This window comes from Coregonus clupeaformis, chromosome 19 (genome assembly GCF_020615455.1).
Source record: "Coregonus clupeaformis isolate EN_2021a chromosome 19, ASM2061545v1, whole genome shotgun sequence".
Lineage (NCBI taxonomy): Eukaryota > Metazoa > Chordata > Actinopteri > Salmoniformes > Salmonidae > Coregonus > Coregonus clupeaformis.
The window spans coordinates 2,122,850-2,144,741 of NC_059210.1; the positions used below are offsets into that span (position 1 = coordinate 2,122,850).

General features: G+C 43.8%; 1 protein-coding gene across 13 annotated transcripts in view; it reads left to right on the plus strand.

Annotated features, from left to right (window-relative positions):
* Positions 1-21,661, plus strand: part of LOC121554284 (calcium/calmodulin-dependent protein kinase type II delta chain) — a 107,497-nt gene extending 85,836 nt beyond the window's left edge. For 4 of the 13 annotated variants that reach the window (XM_041867766.2, XM_041867769.2, XM_041867767.2 and 1 more), the window contains exons 14-20: positions 9,369-9,419; positions 10,694-10,741; positions 11,739-11,787; positions 19,850-19,925; positions 20,071-20,165; positions 20,308-20,544; positions 20,934-21,661. In XM_041867766.2, the coding sequence (XP_041723700.1) occupies positions 9,369-9,419; positions 10,694-10,741; positions 11,739-11,787; positions 19,850-19,925; positions 20,071-20,165; positions 20,308-20,543 (555 nt within the window). In that variant the 3' untranslated portion in view covers position 20,544; positions 20,934-21,661. Of the gene's footprint in view, positions 1-9,368; positions 9,420-10,693; positions 10,742-11,738; positions 11,788-19,849; positions 19,926-20,070; positions 20,166-20,307; positions 20,555-20,933 lie in introns of all 13 variants that reach the window. The other 9 variants (XM_041867771.2, XM_041867773.2, XM_041867772.2 and 6 more) reach the window with 3 other exon arrangements.
* The last annotated feature ends 231 nt before the right edge of the window (positions 21,662-21,892 follow it).

Consider the following 21,892-nt stretch of genomic DNA (forward strand, 5'->3'; position numbering starts at 1 on the left):
TTTCCAACAAGTCAATTTGTTAAATTTCTGCCCTGCTAGAGCTTATCCGGTCAACTTTAAGTGCTGTTATTGTGAAGTGGAAACGTCTAGGAGCAACAACGGCTCAGCCGCAAAGTGGTAGGCCACACAAGCTCACAGAATGGGACCGCCGAGTGCTGAAGCGCGTTCAAATCGTCTGTCCTTAGTTGCAACACTCAGTTCCGAGTTCCAAACTGCCTCTGGAAGCAACGTCAGCACAAGAACTGTTCATCTGGAGTTTCATGAAATGGGTTTCCATGACCGAGCAGCCGAACACAAGCATGGCTTGAGTGGAGTAAAGCTCTGCCACTGGACTCTGGAGCAGTGGAAACGCGTTCTCTGGAGTGATGAATCACGCTTCACCATCTGGCAGTCTGACGGACGAATCTGGGTTTGTTGGATGCCAGGAGAGCGCTTCCTGCCCGAATGCATAGTGCCAACTGTAAAGTTTGGTGGAGGAGGAATAAAGGTCTGGAGCTGTTTTAATGGTTCGGGCTAGGCCCCTTAGTTCCAGTGAAGGGAAATACAGCATACAACGACATTCTAGACGATTCTGTGCTCCAATTTTGTGGCAACATTTTGGGGAAGGCCCTTTCCTGTTTCAGCATGACAATGCCCCCATGCACAAAGCGAGGTCCATACAGAAATGGTTTGTCGAGATCAGTGTGGAAGAACTTGACTGGCCTGCACAGAGCCCTGACCTCAACCCCGTTGAACACCTTTGGGATGGATTGGAACATCGACTGCGAGCCAGGCCTAATCGCCCAACATAAGTGCCCGACCTCCCCACAGCAATGTTCCAACATCTAGTGGAAAGCTATCCCATAAGAGTGGAGGCTGTTATAGCAGCAAAGGGGGGACCAACTCCATATTAATGACCATGATTTTAGAATGAGATGTTCGACGAGCAGGTGTCCACGTACTTTCCTCATCAATCTACACACAATACCCCATAATGACAAAGCGAAAACAGGTTTTTAGAAATGTTTGCTAAAATAAAAAAGCAAAAAAAAACCAGATTGGACATGATTTGATTGGACATGATTTGGAAAGGCACACACATGTCTACATAAGGTCCCACAGTTGACAGTGCATGTCAGAGCAAAAGCCTACCCATGAGGTCGAAGGAATTGTCCGTAGAGCCCCGAGACAGGATTGTGTCGTGGCACAGATCTTGGGAAGGGTACCAAAAAATGTCTGCAGCATTGAAGGTCCCCAAGAACACAGTGGCCTTCTTAAATGGAAGAAGTTTGGAACCACCAAGACTCTTCCTAGAGCTGGCTGCCGGGCCAAACTGAGCAATCTGGGGAGAAGGGCCTTGGTCAGGGAGTTGACCAAGAACCCGATGGTCACTCTGACAAAGCTCCAGAGTTCCTTTGTGGAGATGGGAGAACCTTCAAGAAGGACAACCATCTCTGCAGCACTCTACCAATCAGGCCTGTATGGTAGTGTGGCCAGACAGAAGCCACTCCTCAGTAAAAAGCACATGACAGCCCACTTGGAGTTTGCTAAAAGGCACCTAAAGGACTTTGACCATGAGAAACAAGATTCTCTGGTCTGATGAAACCAAGATTGACCTCTTTGGCCTGCATGCCAAGCGGTGAAGCATGGTTTACATTTACATTTACATTTACATTTTAGTCATTTAGCAGACGCTCTTATCCAGAGCGACTTACAGGAGCAATTAGGGTTAAGTGCCTTGCTCAAGGGCACATTAACGTCATTTAGCAGACGCTCTTAGCCAGAGCGACTCACAAATTGGTGCGTTCACCCTATAGCCAGTGGGATAACCACTTTACAATTTGGGGGGGGTTAGAAGGAATACTTTATCCTATCCCAGGTATTCCTTAAAGAGGTGGGGGTTTCAAATGTCTCCGGAAGGTGGTGAGTGACTCCGCTGTCCTGGCGTCGTGAGGGAGCTTGTTCCACCATTGGGGTGCCAGAGCAGCGAACAGTTTTGACTGGGCTGAGCGGGAGCTATGCTTCCGCAGAGGAAGGGAGCCAGCAGGCCAGAGGTGGATGAACGCAATGCCCTCGTTTGGGTGTAGGGACTGATCAGAGCCTGAAGGTACAGAGGTGCCGTTCCCCTCACTGCTCCATAGGCAAGCACCATGGTCTTGTAGCGGATGCGAGCTTCAACTGGAAGCCAGTGGAGTGTGCGGAGGAGGGGGGTGACGTGAGAGAACTTGGGAAGGTTGAACACCAGACGGGCTGCGGCATTCTGGATGAGTTGTAGGGGTTTAATGGCACAGGCAGGGAGGCCAGCCAACAGCGAGTTGCAGTAGTCCAGACGGGAGATGACAAGTGCCTGGACCAGGACCTGCGCCGCTTCCTGTGTAAGGCAGGGTCGCACTCTCCGAATGTTGTAGAGCATGAACCTGCAGGAGCGGGTCACCGCCTTGATGTTGGCGGAGAACGACAGGGTGTTGTCCAGGGTCACGCCTAGGCTCTTCGCACTCTGGGAGGAGGACACAGCGGAGTTGTCAACCGTGATGGCGAGATCATGGAACGGGCAGTCCTTCCCCGGGAGGAAGAGCAGCTCCGTCTTGCCAGGGTTCAGCTTGAGGTGGTGATCCGTCATCCATACTGATATGTCTGCCAGACATGCAGAGATGCGATTCGCCACCTGGTTATCAGAAGGGGGAAAGGAGAAGATTAGTTGTGTATCGTCAGCGTAGCAATGATAGGAAAGGCCATGTGAGGATATGACAGAGCCAAGTGACTTGGTGTATAGGGAGAAAAGGGAGAGGGCCTAGAACCGAGCCCTGGGGGACACCAGTGGTGAGAGCACGTGGTGCGGAGACAGCTTCCCGCCACGCCACTTGGTAGGAGCGACCGGTCAGGTAGGACGCAATCCAGGAGTGAGCCGCGCCGGAGATGCCCAGCTCGGAGAGGGTGGAGAGGAGGATCTGATGGTTCACAGTATCAAAGGCAGCAGACAGGTCTAGAAGGACAAGAGCAGAGGAGAGAGAGTTAGCTTTAGCAGTGCGGAGAGTCTCCGTGACACAGAGAAGAGCAGTCTCAGTTGAATGACCAGTCCTGAAACCTGATTGGTTTGGATCAAGAAGGTCATTCTGAGAGAGATAGCAAGAGAGTTGGCTAAAGACGGCACGCTCAATAGTTTTGGAAAGAAAAGAAAGAAGGGATACTGGTCTGTAGTTGTTGACATCAGTGGGGTCGAGTGTTGGTTTTTTGAGAAGGGGAGCAACTCTCGCTCTCTTGAAGACGGAAGGGACATGGCCAGCGGTCAAGGATGAGTTGATCAGCGAGGTGAGGTAGGGGAGAAGGTCACCGGAGATGGTCTGGAGAAGGGAGGAGGGGATGGGGTCAAGCGGGCAGGTTGTTGGGCGGCCTGCAGTCACAAGTCGCAGGATTTTATCTGGAGAGAGAGGGGAGAAAGAAGTCAAAGCATAGGGTAGGGCAGTGTGAGCAGGACCAGCAGTGTCATTAGACTTAACAAACGAGGATCGGATGTCGTCAACCTTCTTTTCAAAGTGGTTGACGAAGTCATCCACAGAGAGAGAGGAGGGGGGGAGGATTCAGGAGGGAGGAAAATGTGGCAAAGAGCTTCCTAGGGTTAGAGGCAGATGCTTGGAATTTAGAGTGGTAGAAGGTGGCCTTAGCAGCAGAAACAGATGAAGAAAATGTAGAGAGGAGGGAGTGAAAAGATGCCAGGTCGGCAGGGAGTTTAGTTTTCTTCCATTTCCGCTCCGCTGCCCGGAGCTCTGTTCTGTGAGCTCGCGATGAGTCATCAAGCCACGGAGCTGGAGGGGAGGACCGAGCCGGCCGGGAGGATAGGGGACACAGAGAGTCAAAGGATGCAGAAAGGGAGGAGAGGAGGGTTGAGGAGGCAGAATCAGGAGATTGGAGGGAGAAGGATTGAGCAGAGGGAAGAGATGATAGGATGGAAGAGGAGAGAGTAGTGGGAGAGAGAGAGCGAAGGTTGCGGCGGCGCATTACCATCTGTGTAGGGGCAGAGTGAGTAGTGTGGGAGGAGAGTGAGAGAGAAAAGGAAACAAAGTAGTGGTCGGAGACATGGAGGGGAGTTGCAGTGAGATTAGTAGAGGAGCAGCATCTAGTGAAGATGAGGTCAAGCGTATTGCCTGCCTTGTGAGTAGGGGGGACGGTGAGAGGGTGAGGTCAAAAGAGGAGAGAAGTGGAAAGAAGGAGGCAGAGAGAAATGAGTCAAATGTGGACATAGGGAGGTTGAAATCCCCCAAAACTGTGAGGGGTGAGCCATCCTCAGGGAAGGAACTTATCAAGGCGTCAAGCTCATTGATGAACTCTCCAAGGGAACCTGGAGGGCGATAGATGACAAGGATATTAAGCTTAAATGGGCTAGTGACTGTGACAGCATGGAATTCAAATGAGGAGATAGACAGATGGGTTAGGGGAAAAATTGAGAATGTCCACTTGGGAGAGATGAGGATTCCTGTACCACCACCCCTCTGACCAGATGCTCTCGGGGTATGCGAGAACACATGGTCAGACGAGGAGAGAGCAGTAGGAGTAGCAGTGTTTTCAGTGGTGATCCATGTTTCCGTCAGCGCCAGGAAGTCGAATGGTGGTGGCAGAATCATGCTGTGGGGATGTTTTTCAGTGGCAGGGACTGGGAGACTAGTCAGGATCGAGGGAAAGATGAACGGAGCAAAGTGCAGAGAGATCCTTGGTTCACCTTCCAACAGGACAAAAACCCTAAGCACACAGCCAAGACAACGCAGGAGTGGCTTCAGGACAAGTCTCTGAATGTCCTTGAGTGGCCCAGGCAGAGCCCGGACTTGAACCCGATCAAACATCTCTGGTGAGACCTGAAAATAGCTGTGCAGCGACGCTCCCCATCAAACCTGACAGAGCTTGAGAGGATCTGCAAAGAAGAATAGGAGAAACTCCCCAAATACAGGTGTGCCAATCTTGTAGTGTCATACCCAAGAAGACTCAAGGCTGTAATCGCTGCCAAAGGTGCTTCAACAAAGTACTGAGTAAAGGGTCTGAATACTTATGTAAATGTGATGTAAAATTTTTTGTCATTACGGGGTAATGTGTGTAGATTGATGAGCGTAACAAAATGTGGAAAAAGTGAAGGGGTCTAAATACTTTCCGAATGTACTGTACTTAGTCATTGCAGCTACAGTATGCTTAGCGGTGTATAAAACATGGTACAGCTATATGGATACTTGATCATCGTGGTACTTTTTAATAGTACGTTTACAAACACATATGGTAAGTGTAATTTGAAACTTGTATCTCATTATGGTAAGTGGTGAAATACCTGGCTAAAAGATAATTAATATATTATTTATTGTTTAAAGGAAAACTCACTCTATGACTATAGATGAGGTTTTATGAAAAAAATACATTCTAAAGGGGTGATGATATTACAAATGTTGATCGGAATGTGCAAACTGTCCTTTTAAATATGCATTGGAGATAATATAAGACCAGTACTTGAAACAATGGAACACTGTGAAACATCAACGAAACCAGGCCTGGTGTTCATAGCAGATTTTGAGAAGGCCTTTAATGAAGTACGACTGGAATGTATATATAATTGCCTAGACTATTTTAATTTAGGAGAATCCCTTATACAATGGGTTAAAGTTATTTATAGCAAGCCCAGGTGTAAAATGGTAAATAACTGTCAAGAGGAGTAAAAAAGGTTGTCCACTGTCGCAGTATCTATTTATTAGGGCCATCGAAATGTTAGCTATTAAAATCAGATCCAACAATAATATCAAGGGGCTAGAAATGTAAAGTTGTCTTGAATTCGCGATATGGATCCCTGCACAGTCTCATTGAGGATCTAGATCATTTCTCTAACCTCCCTAGATTAAAACAGAAGTATGATAAGTGTACCATATTGTGTATTGGATCGCTAAAAAACTACTTTTACAATTCCATGTAGTTTACCAATAAACAGGTCTGATGGTGAAGTAGACATACTTGGTATTCCTATCCCCCAAAAAATAAATGAACTCACTATAACAAATTTCAATAGAAAGTTAGCAAAAATAGATCTTGCAACCATGGAGAGGTAACTACCTGTCTATTTGTGGAAAGATCACCCAGATATAACTCTTTAGTCAAATCACACTTTACTTATGGTGCTGTGTACTCCAGACAACTCGTTTCTTTAATTATATGAGCAAAAAATATTTAACTTTATTTGGAACGGCAAGCCAGACGAAATTAAACATGCTTATTTATATAATAAATATGAGTTTGGGTGGCTAAAATTATTAAATATTAAAGCATTAAACCTCTCACTAAAAGCTTCAGTCATACAAAAGTTATACTTCAACCCGAACTGGTTCTCCAGTAGATTAATAAGAATTGTTCACCCCTTGCTAAATAAATTGACTTTTCCCCTTTATCCCAGTTACATCCCCTCACTTTTGGTTAATTGGAAATGGAACCATGTTCAAAATATTGCCCTTTCTAAAACAAGCCATACAAAGCTGGTTGCAATTCCAGTTCCATCACCCTGAAAAGATAGAACAAATATTACAACAAATATGATGTTTAAACTTAAATATACTAATTGAAAAAAATAATATTGGAGGAAATGAATTATCGTTGTTAATGATATTATGGATAGTAATGGAGTAATGTCACATATGCAGTAAACAACAAATATATGAAAATGTTTGCTCTATCCAAAATTACAAACAACTGATTGCAGCATTACCACAAAAATGGAGGCGGCAAGTGGAAGGGGTAGAAGGTAGGGAACTTGTTTGTCTCCCTTTTATTAAAGACCAAATAAATTCATAAATATAATAGTTTTCATTTAATAGAAAAATATACCAGTTTCATTTGAGGACCAAAATGTTGACAGCTGTGCCATACAGGTTGCAAAATAGTTGGGAAGAGATTTTCAATGTGCCGATTCCATGGCACATGGTTTATGAACTGATACACAAAACAAAGCTTGATTCAAAACTTAGTTTTTCCATTTTAGTTATTATACAAAATGCATTCAACAGAATGTTATGTATATGGGCCATACAACCATCTCAGCTCTGCAGATTTTGCTGCGAAGAGACAGAATTATTAGATAACTTATTCTGGTATTGCCCCCTATGTACCTTGTTTCTGGTCACAGGTTCAGGAATGGCTGAAAAATCACATTTACCTAAAACTAACCCTACAAATAGCACTGCTGGGAGATTTTGGAAAGCCATAGTCAATCAATCAACAATATAATAATATTCTTAGTAAAAAATATGAATCTTTAACTTACAATCTGTAGATACTATGCGATTAGAAAGGTTCCGAATTTATGTGAAACAGCACAGTTGAAAAATACACTATATGGTACATGGAAATTATAAGAGGGCACTTTACTGAGATAGTTTGGACTGAGAGCAGCTGAGGGGTGGGTTTAAAAGCTCATGATCTATAATAGTTATGACTGAAAACAATATATATAATGTATACCGGATGTGTTTAAGTACTATCTATCCAGATGTATCTCAAATAACTATATTTTTGCTATGTAACTACTGTGTAAAAAAAAAAAGTGCCATGTATGTAACATGTGTTTAGAATGTACATACCAAGTTAATTTGGTCCTCTGAAGAGGGGTGGTGGATAAACCAATATTTTTTTTATACAGGTATCCAAGGTGATTATGGCAGGCAGTTTAAACAGCTGTAGGAGGTTTAGCATCTACGTACATTTGTATCTGGTATATTTGCCAAAATCTCTTTTTTAAATCTGTCTATCTGCAGCCGTGTGAGTCATCAGTGTGTTTTTGAAAGCACAGCAGGCAGCTTTTGAAAGATTATTTCAGGTTTAGCGCAGGGGTCCAGCATGTTACCCTCTTAAATGTCACTGCCTCTGAGGCTGTGTTGAAGAGTAGATAACCTAATGGAGTGGGGAAATGACAGGCATTACATTATTTAGTCCTGCCATCAATTTTGGTTTCCATGTATGCTGAATCTTTAATGATTACAAATGTGTGCGGCAGGTAGCCTAGCGGTTGAGAGCGTTGGGCCAGTAACCGAAAGGACGCTGGTTCGAATTCCCGAGCAGACTAGGTTAAAAATCTGTCCGTGCCCTTGAGCAAGGCACTTAACCCTAATTGCTCCTGTAAGTCGCTCTGGATAAGAGTGTCTGCTAAATGACTCAAATGTAAATGTGTTTGTTATAAAATACCCTTTTTCAAAGAATATACTGTTAAGTATAGGGTCTTGACTCTTGACACATACTGGTTGTGTTTTGGGGTTGAGATATTGTGATATTGGACCCAGTTTGTCTTGTTCTTTTTTGTGTTCTGACGGGTTGATGCAGAAACTGAAGTCTGAGACCGAGCCAATGCCAATATTGCTGGTATGCCTGTCCCTACTTTTTATCTAACCTGGCAACTACCACGGGTTGACAGTGAGATAGTTGATTTTAGAACACCCTAGTGCTGTCTACTGGTTAGTTTCAGGGTGGTTCGACTGGCCATTTGTAGACCCCTGGCCTAGGATAGTTGTCTAGTATATTGGTTTAATGAGCAACCCATTGTATAAGCCTCTTGATGTGTAGTTCGAGTTCGATGGCTATCTCCCCATATCTCCCTGTAGAGAACCTAGTTCTACGATCAGGTGCATTCCAGTTGGCCCATATTACCTAGTTATTTTTTAAAAATTGTTTCACATAGCTGTGATGCCCAATGACTGGGCTACATAATCAGGGCATGCAATGCACAAAGGAATAGTACAATGCCTTTTGACCTAAATGTTTTCCCTGATGTGCTTCCAATGACAATGTGCTCCGATGCAGATGATGATGTTCATGCTAACAGTAAAGCCAAAAACTATTGGGATGTCACGACATCGTTTGCCTTTAATTTGAACAGAATTGGATAATTGCATTACTGCTGGCTTTTTATTTCTCCTCTCTAGTTTAGCGTCACAATGGCACTAATTCATTAGATTTAAGGCCTCCATAAACAACATTAACAGTGGCAATTAGGCTTCCTGAAAAACACGAAAACAGTAGAGCGGAACAGCTAATTGCTTTCAAGTTCATGTTTATGAAATTCTGTTTCAGCGAGGAACTCCTTTGCATGCTTTTTAAATTCTGCATATAATCCTCCAGAATGATGTATCGCTACAGGCTTGGAACTAACAGATTTGTCTAATGAACTTATTTTCTCTCACTAAACTTTTATACCCTGCAGAGTATTTGGTTCTTAACACCCATAGACGTCCAGGCGAGACTTTAGACTCTTAACATTTTCTCTCCTGCAGCTGTATATTCCTGACAAACCTCTCCTGTCTCTCTTACTGCTTGGACCACTAGTCTTTGTTCCTGAAATCAATCTCTGTTTCTGTCTCTGTCTCTATCCACTTACCTTGTAGATCAACAACAAGACCAATGTAGTCACCAGCCCCAAAGAGCCCCCCACGCTGGTACACTGCCTGCCTTTCTGCACGTCTGCCTGCCTGTCAGTCTGTCATCCTCCATGCTTTGGCTGCTCAGCTCACTCTAACATCATCTTTCTTTGTTTTGCTCCCAGTGATGCCTCTTTTAATATTTAATTGTTGTTTTCTTTATAGGCTAACACATTTTTCTTTTTTTTGGTCATACACAGGCATTTACTTTTAGACATTGCAGTTGGAATGTGCACTTGAACTTCATAACTGGGTTTTGTTTTTTTGCTTGGAATGGCCCATAGTTCACCATTGCATGTTTCTGTGTGTGTGAACAATTGTGCACCCCAGGGCTCATGTTTTTACTGTCACTCCACTTAAGCTTTCCCCCAAGTTACCAAGGAAACCAATGAGACATGCTGGTTGAAACGCGCAGGCGTGCTTCCTAAAATAGACTTCACACACATGCAGTGAAACGCATCCAAAGATTACTCTGCTAGTGCCATCCGTGTCACCCTTCCACCACATGAGTTTCAATATGACAGCCCACCTGTTGGCACTGCCCAGAGGGGATCGACTCAGACTTACCCAGGTTTTATCTACGCGTGTTTGACGTGTCAGGTCAGCCAAGAGGCCTGTACTGTATTTAACCAGCCCAAGGCAGAACCATAGACACATCCCTAGTATAATGTCACCATTCATAAATACATACAAAATATTGCATTAGCTTTGTTTTTCATCCAATTCCGTATATAATAACCTCATGGCTTTTTAACAATGGCTATTACACTACTTCTATAGTGATGCGGTTATGTATTTCTAGATGTGCGAAATGTGGCTTGTCATAGCTATGTTGATGTTCACTCATCAACATAGCTATGCCTGGAGTCAGCTGTAATGGTCATGCCTTGCCTTGGCTGTACACACTTAAAATACCTTCCTGTAGTTTATATCCAGGAAGGGCCCGGTGACTAGCATGCTTCCTACTGCTGTACAGCTCCCATCCTGTCTTGGCTGTTGTGTGTCTGTTTTAAATATGAACTGTATCATAGCCTTGTCTTCAGATATCGTTCAATTGCACCAAGTTGACTACTCAAAGATATCTATTTTTCATGAAAAAGTTTAGCGTACTGCACAAAGCCCATAGCAATAGCCTCAGTAGTGCGTCATTTGTCCTTTCACTATGCCCAACGACATGCTCGCCCTCTGATTTTACCCCCAAACTGCCTTTGGTCTTTTTTACCACCACAATTTCCTGTCTATTTAACCCCTTCTTCACCCTCTTCCTCTTCCTCCTCCTCTCTGTGAATCAGGAGCCTCAAACCACTGTTATCCACAACCCAACTGATGGAAACAAAGTAGTGAGTAAATCGAACAGTAGTGCCAAACATAGAGGTGTTTAATGTTGTGCTGTAGTTAGCAGAGTGATAAGATAGTTGGTTTTAGTTTGTGTTTCTTACATAAAGTCTTATATAACGTTGCATGCATGGTGCCTTGGCGTATGTCCTAAATGTTTGTTTAATTTGCGCTTCACACAGACACTGGACAAAGGACTCTGTCAATATGTTATATCTTATGTTAAACAAATATGTGTGCTGTATTTATACACTGAGTATACAAAACATGTTCTTTCCATGATTATAGACTGACCAGGTGAATCCAGGTGGAAGCTATGGTCACTTATTGATGTCACTTGTTAAATCCACTTCAATCAGTGTAGATAAAAGGGAGGAGACTGGTTAAATAAGGATTTTTAAGCCTTGAGACAATTGCAACTGAATATTAGCAAGGTGTTCCTAATGTTTGGTATACTCAGTGTATGTTTGTCAACTCATAAGTATTGAATGTTTAACTACATTTGTCCAGTTTATGCTACACTTGGCCTGAATAATCTACAGTAACTACAATCAGATCCGTTTGACAAATGTGGATCCAGGCTATGTCTCCTTTAGATGTATTTGTTGTAATGCTTGTGCATGAATATGTGCATCCTTCTGTTTTTATCTGAGTGTTGGAGTAGTACTGCTAGTGGCTTACTGTTAAAATGACGTAGTAAAAAATTAAACAACTAGGCCCTACAGCTTGTACCTGTGTGTGACCTACGTTCAAATCTGTCTATTCTGTTACAATGTCAATGATTTATATTTTTGTTTGTGTGAGTATAGCCCAACAGAAAGATGGGAGAGTATGTTTAGTTATCCAAATCTGTTATCTCGGCGGTTTGGAAGATAATCAGTCCCTTTGCCAAAATTATTTTACTCATCTGACAATACATCACATCTCTTGTGCTCACGCTTTATCCAGTTTCAACAGCCGACAGGTGTTCATTGTTCTTAGCTGTTTGTTCTTGTCCAACAGGAGTCCAGTGAGAGTGCAAACACCACCATGGAAGATGAGGACGTGAAAGGTAGGAGCACATAAATGACTAGAAATACAAAAATAACCAAACTGCACTAGCGCCACTCTGAGCTAGCGTGAAGTGCTAGCCACATGTATTTGGCTTGTAGCACTGTGTTGGCTCTGCTCAGTCTAAGTGAAAGGGAATGTGTTATTCTCACAGCACTGACGTGTTGGCATGTATTTTTGTCGTGCTGATTTTGCATGAATATGTTTGCTATTAAAATGCCAGTTTTTTTCTTGGAAGAATTCATCAGATAAGCATTTGTTTATCCAGGCATCCATTCATTTGGCTTTTTCATTTAAGATGCTTAATTAATCCACTTCATCTGTCCATCTTCTGGTCTCATCCCTTGAACATGCACTGCCATCCTTCAAACACTATAATGTCTATCCATGTCAATACATTTAAGCTCCTAGACTTTACTTAAATTGTCAGTTCTGTGAATGAACGCTGTCCTGCTTTCTAATGTCATCTCTCTAACCCTGCATTTTCTTTTTATGCAACTTGTACAACTATTGATGTAGTCCTTCTGTTTTCACTGTATTTGTTCAACATTTTAGTCATTTAGCAGACGCTCTTATCCAGAGCAACTTACAGGAGCAATTAGGGTTAAGTGGCTTGCTCAACAGATTTTTCACCTAGTCTGCTCGGGGATTCGAACCAGTGACTTTTCGGTTACTGGCCCAACGCTCTTAACCGCTAGGCTACCTGCCAAGACCAATGGTAATGGAAGAATAATGGGTGAATTGTGGCCCAACTTGGATTGTCAGTGTTGCATTTTACACCCACTCTGCTGAGCTAGTTAGTGACTCATTAGTGATTTGGAACTGTGTTTACAGTGGGTAATGGGAACTAACACAATGAGAGCAGGCTGAGTCTACAAAGGGAAGCCATGGGGGAGGGAGGGACTAGTGTGGACTGTGTGTACAGTCGTTTTAGGGAGCTGAATCAGGCTCTGCTGCTGGCCTCACATGATTTCCCATTTCGCTGCTGCCCTGTTGGTCCGCTGAGCCAGAACACAGTGTGTGTGTGCACAAGCTCCACCATTACAGATAGTCATTGGTAGCATTTGTTCACCTCCCTCTTCAAACGGAAGGTTTTGCTTTTATTTTTTTCTAAACCCAGAGGCGCAACATTGCGAGACTACCGGGAATGCTTGTGAAGCAGACCAGGCTGGGGTTTGGGGTTAGAGTAGTCAATGAGAGAAGTGAAACATTCTTCCTTAGTTGTTAATTTTCTCAAAATCTAAAGGCACAACCTAGATTCAAGCCAATGTCTTAAGTAGTTGAACATGTTATTACTCCAACCTCGTGAAAGAGACAAACTGACACGCTTTCACAAGGAGTGCCTTTGATTTGACGGCCTGCACATCAGTGTTGCCAACTTAGCGACTTTGTCGCTATATTTAGCGGGTTTTCAGACCCCTCTAGCGACACATTTTCATAAAAGCGACTAGCGACAAATCTAGCGACTTTTTCTGGTGTTATTGGAGACTTTTGTAGACTGACGTGAAAGCACGTATCGTTCTTACTCTTCTCAACGAGCAGCGGGTGCTTTGTTACCCCCATCCCAAAGCACTCACAGGCGGTCCTCGCGCAGCAGTCCCTCCCAGCTGCAGTCAGAGCAGGAGATGTTGACCCCTCCGCATCCAGACTGCAAATGAATCGCGCATGCGGCTTACATTCAGGGCGGGATGTAAATGTAGGGTGTTTTTTACTTACTTTTTGTCTCTCCCACGACGTTATTCCTCTCTCCTACAGCGTCCATCACAATTACATGCACATGGCAAATTAGGCGATGATGTCATTTAGCGACTTTTGGGACAGCCAATAGCTGCTTTCCTCACTGAGGAGTTGGCAACACTGCTGCACATGCGCAGTTAGGCGCGAGACGACCGTTAGACCCGATTTACGTGTTTCTGCACGCGGGTTTAGCTAGCTAACGTTGCTATGACATCGCTTACACGCGTGATTGGGGATTTCTATTGGAGAAGCAGTTTCTGCCTATCTTCATACTGTACTGTCTTTGGTTTTACCTTGTATGACATCATGACATCTGGGGAGCGTGACGATGACCCCAATCACAATAATTAATCTCATTCTACTCTCCGCCTTCAAAAGGCCTTTGAAAATCTGAGACGGGGATGCAATTTCGTTAGTCAATCTCATGAGCTACCTGCTTTGAAATGTGATAAGGAAATCTCATGAGCTACCTGCTTTGAACAGTACTTCCTAGGTCCTAGGACTCCTAGCTACGGCAGTTTGCATGGAGAGGAAATTGTGTTTCCTAGCATTTGAGAGTGTTGCTTTCTGTCAACGTTTGCATTCCGTGACGGATGATTACTGATGGGTTCTGGCTTTATGTAATGTGACATGTCTCATTGCTGTTCGTTCCACCAAATGTGTCTGTGTTGGTGTTGCTGCTGTTGTTTATGTGAAGCTAGATGCTTGTCATTTTCATATTGACTTTGTTTTCTATGGCATCTGCTTTGTTTAAAAGATGAAGGCATTTCATTTCCCAGTTTGACGGTAGTCGTTCCATCAGGTTGTGTGTAGGAGTTGGAAAACTGTAGGATGTGTTTTTTTGCATGGTCTCGCCCTGTATTTTCTAATGTTCCAAATAAACAAAACAATGTTTCTGGCCACCAACCCAACACACAGGAAGCTATCAGTCCCCAAGTGTCACTCGCCCTGTGACATCAACACTTGCCAGAAAGAGGAGGCCTTACAACCATCCCATCATACATTTTTCATCAGTTTTTTTTTATTAACATTTTTCATGCTTTTTCTCCTCAGCATTTTGTTTCCAGAGCTCCCACTGAGAACAAGGCAATGTCACTCATCCTTCATTCACTGAACCTTTCATTTCTTTTCTCCATTTCACTTTTTTGTTTTCAATCCCTCACTCCATCCATCCATCCATCCATCCACCCACCTCTCATACCAATAACCCTTGTCATCCCGACACCCTTGCCCAAGTCTCCCGTCCCTCCTCCCCAAATTCCCCTTGCTTCTGGCGGGAGCGCTCAGGCTCGTACCTCTCCTCCTCCTCTTCCTCATCTTCCTCCTGCTGGTATTCTCCCAGTGTTTGGCCCAGTAGGGAGGAGTTGTGCCACTATGTTCTGAGGGCCCTGGTCGCCTGCTACCTGCTCCTCCTCTTCACCTCCTTCTTTGTGGTCTTACACTCTGTCCACCCTGCCGCCCACTGTGGCCCCTACCACACCCACACACAGGGGCCTCCGCACCCCCTCGGGCCCCTGCCTAGCCCGGGCCCCAGCGACATGCAGTGTAAGTTTGCCCAGAGTGATGGAGAGGGCACAAACTTAAACAATTTCCCCCCAATTCCTACTACCCTCTGTGCCCCACTTTCCCTGAACTTCCCTCCATATCCTGTTGACCACTATCAGATATGCATCATTTTAAGTCCACATTTGTTTAGGATATGACTTTTAGGATCATTTGGTGCACGTGGTGAGTGAAAATACATGCAAATAATTCCCTCATTGTACCTGGCACTCGATACCAAAGACTAAACACAACCTAGGCACACAACCTGTTACTGTTTGTCATAGAATCCTGTGAAAGAAGGGTCCTAAAAAGTACCCCTTATTTTACTGAGGTTACACTATGTAGGTTGGCCCATTGTTACACTCTGCTTCAGCGGCGCAAAGCAGCGCTGGTCTCCCATGCAGGCATCCAGTATGTTTGTACTGGGCTGCCCTCTGGTGGTCATGGTCTGCCATTGGAGTAGTCAGTCTAACCAGGGGTTGCCAGAGGATCAGTACTGAGCTCATCATCACTGTCTTCTTATAACAGTCTTTGGAAATGTATACAGTAATGCATTTACAATGTATGACACCTAGGCTGGGCATAGAAAGAAAGTATTACTGCAGTGTTGATGCGTACGTAGAGAGTGAGACTGTCGTCAGCTCCAGGGTTGACAGTGAACAGTCTAAAGGAGTGTGAGAGTACACTTTAAGGATTAGTGTTGATAGGGTCTTTTTCTTTGCATAGACTGAAGACTTCCAGGAAAGGGATGGTTTCATTGACCATTAGTCTCTACATTGACCGGGCATTTAATAAGTGGATTGCATTTGGTGCAGAAATGAATTAGACATCCCTTCTGTAGAATCAGAGTGATCTGGCCTATTCAAACTGTCTCTCTTCCCCAGCTGTAGACCGTGTGTGTGTCCTCAGATGATGAACCTTTCAGTCTCATCAGGCTTAGACAGAGGCAGATGGTCAAACAAAGAGCCTCTAGACAGAGGAAAAAGCTCCACGCTCTGTTTCTCTCTTGTCAAAACCAAGGATCAGTTTCTCATCTTATTGCTGCTTTATCCATCAGGATCAAAACTGATGTGTGAGCACCTCGATATACAGTACCTCATAGCAAGCAACATATTAAAGAGTACTAATGTTCCCTAAAAGAAGATAATTTTGTTTGCAGAGTCCCATTTCTGATTTAGACAATAACTGACAGGCAAAAACAGCTTTGTTTTCCCTCTGTGTGCTATTGAGTGTTGTCAGGGGGACATTCCAGCTGTATTTCTGTATTTTGAAAGTTATATATCTTGAAAACGTGATTGCTGACATGCAAAACATTTTTGCGACTGTGTCAACAATGGACTAATGAAACAAATACCAAAAGATAGTTTTGGGGTGGAATTTTCCTTTAGGTTTTCCAGTTATGGAGGAGTTTTATTTCATCTTAGCAAACAGACTGCTAGAGGACAAGGTCTGTCAGTGATGTGTCAGCGGGTTTGTACGTGTTGGACTGCGCAACAGCAAATGTCAGAACTTGAGTACACTGACCCTTTTTTGTTGTTGTTGCTGTATCAGACTAACTGCCAGACTAGTAGCCAGTCACTGATGGCTAATGTAAGACCCAACTGGAGTGTTGTAGAGCCTACATTGGAGTCTCTTCCTCACATTGGTGAACAACGTTCTGAGAAGTACACAGAACTGAGGAGAACTGTTACTTCTTTGCATCATTTGTGTTCTGTCAGTCACGTCGATTGGAAGTGTCAGAGGGGACAAAAGTGTCGATGGTAAAGAGTTTTTAAGAAATAGCATTGATCTTTTTCTCATTTCTGGGACTTTAATCTATGTTTAAGTGCATGTTTTTTATGCATCAGTCACACTAAAAAACGGGTACTAACAGTCAATTCACTACCATTCCATTGGACATCTACCTCAAATAACAGATTTGCTAAACCACAAAACCTTTTTTTCTCTATATCCATTACCTCTTAGCTTGCCTACTTACCTTGTGAGGTAATGAAATCATGTTGTCTGTGTTTTCATGGTGAAACACACGGACTCTCCCGTGTGTGTGTGTGTGTGTGTGTTGTGTGTGTGGAAGTGGTGAACCTTGGCTCCTGAACCTATTGTCTGTGTTGTGGGTCATATTGTTACCACTACTTCAAATCAAATTGTACTGGTCACACACTGTATTTAGCAGATGTTATTGCGGATGTAGTGAAATGCTTGTGTTCCTAGCTCCAGCAGTGCAGTAGTATCTAACAATTCACAAAAGTACACACAGATCTAAAAGTAAAATAGTGGAATTAAGAAATATACAAATATTAGTGGTGTGTGTGTGTGTGTGTGTCTGTGTGTGTGTGTGTGTGTGTGTGTGTGTGTGTATATATGAGAGGGAAAAACATATGATCCCCTGCTGATTTTGTACGTTTGCCCACTGACAAAGAAATGATCAGTCTATAATTTTAATGGTAGGTTTATTTGAACAGTGAAAGACAGAATAACAACAAAAAAATCCAGAAAAACACAAGGCAAAAATGTTATAAATTGATTTGCATTTTAATGAGGGAAATAAGTATTTGACCTCCTCTCAATCAGAAAGATTTCTGGCTCCCCAGGTGTCTTTTATACAGGTAACGAGCTGAGATTAGTAGCACACTCTTAAAGGGAGTGCTCCTAATCTCAGTTTGTTACCTGTATAAAAGACACCTGTCCACAGAAGCAATCAATCGATCAGATTCCAAACTCTCCACCATGGCCAAGACCAAAGAGCTCTCCAAGGATGTCAGGGACAAGATTGTAGACCTACACAAGGCTGGAATGGGCTACAAGACCATCGCCAAGCAGCTTGGTGAGAAGGTGATAACAGTTGGTGCGATTATTCGCAAATGGAAGAAACACAAAAGACCTGTCAATCTCCCTCAGCCTGGGGCTCCATGCAAGATCTCACCTCGTGGAGTTGCAATGATCATGAGAACGGTGAGGAATCAGCCCAGAACTACACAGGAGGATCTTGTCAATGATCTCAAGGCAGCTGGGACCATAGTCACCAAGAAAACAATTGGTAACACACTATGCCGTGAAGGACTGAAATCCTGCAGCGCCCGCAAGGTCCCCCTGCTCAAGAAAGCACATATACAGGCCCGTCTGAAGTTTGCCAATGAACATCTGAATGATTCAGAGGAGAACTGGGTGAAAGTGTTGTGGTCAGATGAGACCAAAATCGAGCTCTTTGGCATCAACTCAACTTGCCGTGTTTGGAGGAGGAGGAATGCTGCCTATGACCCCAAGAACACCATCCCCACCGTCAAACATGGAGGTGGAAACATTATGCTTTGGGGGTGTTTTTCTGCTAAGGGGACAGGACAACTTCACCGCATCAAAGGGACGATGGACGGCACAATGTACTGTCAAATCTTGGGTGAGAACCTCCTTCCCTCAGCCAGGGCATTGAAAATGGGTTGTGGATATATATGGGTATATGGGTATTCCAGCATGACAATGACCCAAAACACACAGCCAAGGCAACAAAGGAGTGGCTCAAGAAGAAGCACATTCAGGTCCTGGAGTGGCCTAGCCAGTCTCCAGACCTTAATCCCATCGAAAATCTGTGGAGGGAGCTGAAGGTTCGAGTTGCCAAACGTCAGGCTTGAAACCTTAATGACGGAGAAGATCTGCAAAGAGGAGTGGGACAAAATCCCTCCTGAGATGTGTGCAAACCTGGTGGCCAATTACAAGAAATGTCTGACCTCTGTGATTGCCAACAAGGGTTTTGCCACCAAGTACAAAGTCATGTTTTGCAGAGGGGTCAAATACTTATCTCCCTCATTAAAATGCAAATCAATTTATAACATTTTTGACATGCGTTTTTCTGGATTTTTGTTTTGTTATTCTGTCTCTCACTGTTCAAATAAACCTACCATTTAAGTTATAGACTGATCATGTCTTTGTCAGTGGGCAAACATACAAAATCAGCAGGGGATCAAATACTTTTTTCCCTCACTGTATGTGTGTATATATATGTATGTGTGTGATGGGATGTATAGACATTATGGACAGTATGTGGATAGAATATTTAGTATATCTGTAGGATAGAGTAGTGTATATATACAGCAATAGTTGAATAGGATGGTATTGACTAGAATACAGTATATACATATGAAATGAGTAAAACAGTATGTAAACATTATTAAAGTGACCAGTGTTCCATGTCTATGTAAATAGGGCAGCAGCCTTTAAGGTGCAGGGTTGAGTAACCGGATGGTAGCCGGCTAGTGACAGTGACAAAGTTCACTGGGTAGAGGCCGGCTAGTGATGGCTATTTAACAGTCTGATGGCCTTGAGATAGAAGCTGTTTTTCAGTCTCTCGGTCCCAGCTTTGATGCACCTGTACTACCTCGCCTTCTGGATGATAGCGGGGTGAACAGGCCGTGGCTCGGGTTGTTGATGTCCTTGGTTATCATTTTGGCCTTCCTGTGACATCGGGTGCTGTAGGTGTCCTGGAGGGCAGGCAGTGTGCCACTGGTGATGCGTTGGGCAGACTGCACCACCCTCTGGAGAGCCCTGCTGTTGCAGGTGGTGCAGTTGCCGTACCAGGCGGTGATAAAGCCCAACAGGATGCTCTCAATGGTGCATCTTGGGTTAATGTAAATCCCTCAACTGCTCTAAAGAGATTCATTCACTCCCTTGATTACTTAAATACATCAGAGGTGTCTTTACTCTAATCACATATGGTTGTGGGACAGTTCACTGTTAGGTTTGTGGCAACCTGTGAAAATGTATTTTTTCTCTCTCGCTCCCCCTCTCAGCTCGTAAGCAGGAGATCATCAAAGTGACTGAGCAGCTGATTGAGGCCATCAACAATGGAGACTTTGAAGCCTACACGTTAGTGATCTTGGATTTTATCTACAGTGATCTACAACAGCAATCTCATACAGAGGCCCTACAATCTAGATATTTATCCATAACACTGCACCATTTGAAAACATGAAAACTGAATTGTTTGTGTTCCACTTCTTCTGTCTCACAGGAAGATCTGTGATCCCGGCCTTACATCCTTTGAGCCAGAGGCTTTGGGAAACCTAGTGGAGGGAACCGACTTCCACAGGTTCTACTTTGAGAACGGTAGAGCGCCTGCATTCCATTATGCGCTTGTAGCAGTAAAGATCGACACAACCATATGAAAACCAATGGCTGTAGAAGCATTAATTACCATGATTGTGTACTGATTTGATCAATTTCCCTCCAATCCACTTCTCTCCTCCAGCTCTGTCTAGGAGCAAGCAAGGGCCCGTCCACACCATCCTGCTCAACCCCCACGTGCACCTGATTGGCGACGATGCGGCATGCATCGCTTACATCCGCCTCACCCAGTACATGGACGCCAGCGGCATGCCACGCACCATGCAGTCGGAGGAGACCCGCATCTGGCACCGCCGCGACGCCAAGTGGCAGAACATCCACTTCCACCGCTCCGGCTCGCCCACTGTGCCAGCCAAATAAGGTGACTAGAGGTGGGATTATAGCCCTGTGCTGGCCTGCTTCATCCAGTCATTCTGGAGCTACATAGCTAGATTGGTTCTGCTTTGGCCCTGCTATCCCTACACGGTCCCTGTCCTGTATCTGTACCTGGATCTGCTCCACCTGCACTATGTAGCGTGGTCTGCCTTGGTTCTGGTTTAGCCCTGATCATCCCTTGCTAGTCAAGGTAGGTGACTGTAGGTGCGCTTAGCCCACCCAACCTGCTTCATCCTGGACCTATGTAGCTAGCTTGGTCTGCTTTGGTTCTGCTTTGGTCTTTCTCTACACTAGCTGGCCTCAAACACACTTTTACAATACCAGTTACTAATTACCAAATGTAAAATACGTCAATTCCTCATCTTTGTGTTGCAGTTGAGAGGACCCCCTAGCCTACAGCTGTCAGCTGACCCACGGAACCCGCCTACTAAGTGTGTCACATCCTCGTCCAATCCCAGCCCAACGCTACAACTCTGCCCTCTGAGTGTTGTTTACATATCGTCGCTGCTGGACTGAAGATTCTTCTTGTAAAATATGAAAAGGAAACAACAATCTTGACGATATCATTTTATAGAGAAAATGTTGGTGTTTTATCTAATTGTTCCATTCTTCTCAGTCTTCTGTCTCATAGCAGGACATTTATAACTGAAACATATAATTCTTTTTTTATTACAATCATTTCCTCATTTTAAACATGTTTTAAGTTTGAATGCCATAGGAAAATATATACATTACATGCCAGAGTTGTTGACAATATGTGAAGTTTGCTGATTTGTGGGCTTATGAGTTATATATGAGAGATTTTCAATCTTAACTAATATACAGTAATACAATGCCGTCCGTAATTATTGGGACAGTGAAGCATTTCTTCTTATTTTGGCTTCTTTTGAAATCATGGCTGAGGGTTATACAGCACTTTTTGTACTTACAGTAGTCCTCCCATTTTAGGGGACCAAAAGTATTGGGACAAATTCACTTAAATGTGTATTAAAGCAGTAAAAAGTATGTGGTCTCATATTCATAATACGCAATGACTACATCAAGTTTGTGACTCCACACATTTGTTGGATGCATTTGCAGTTTGTTTAGGTTGTTTCAGATTATTTTGTGCCCAATAGAAATGAATGGGAAATAGTGTATTGTGTCATTTTGGAGTCACTTTTATACGGATAATCCTGAATGAATTGTGAATAATGATGAGTGAGAAAATTAGACGCACAAATATCATACCCCCAACACATGCTAACCTCTCACCATTACAATAACAGGGGAGGTTAGTATTTTGGGGGGGTATGATATTTGTGCGTCTGTAACTTCCTCACTCATCATTATTA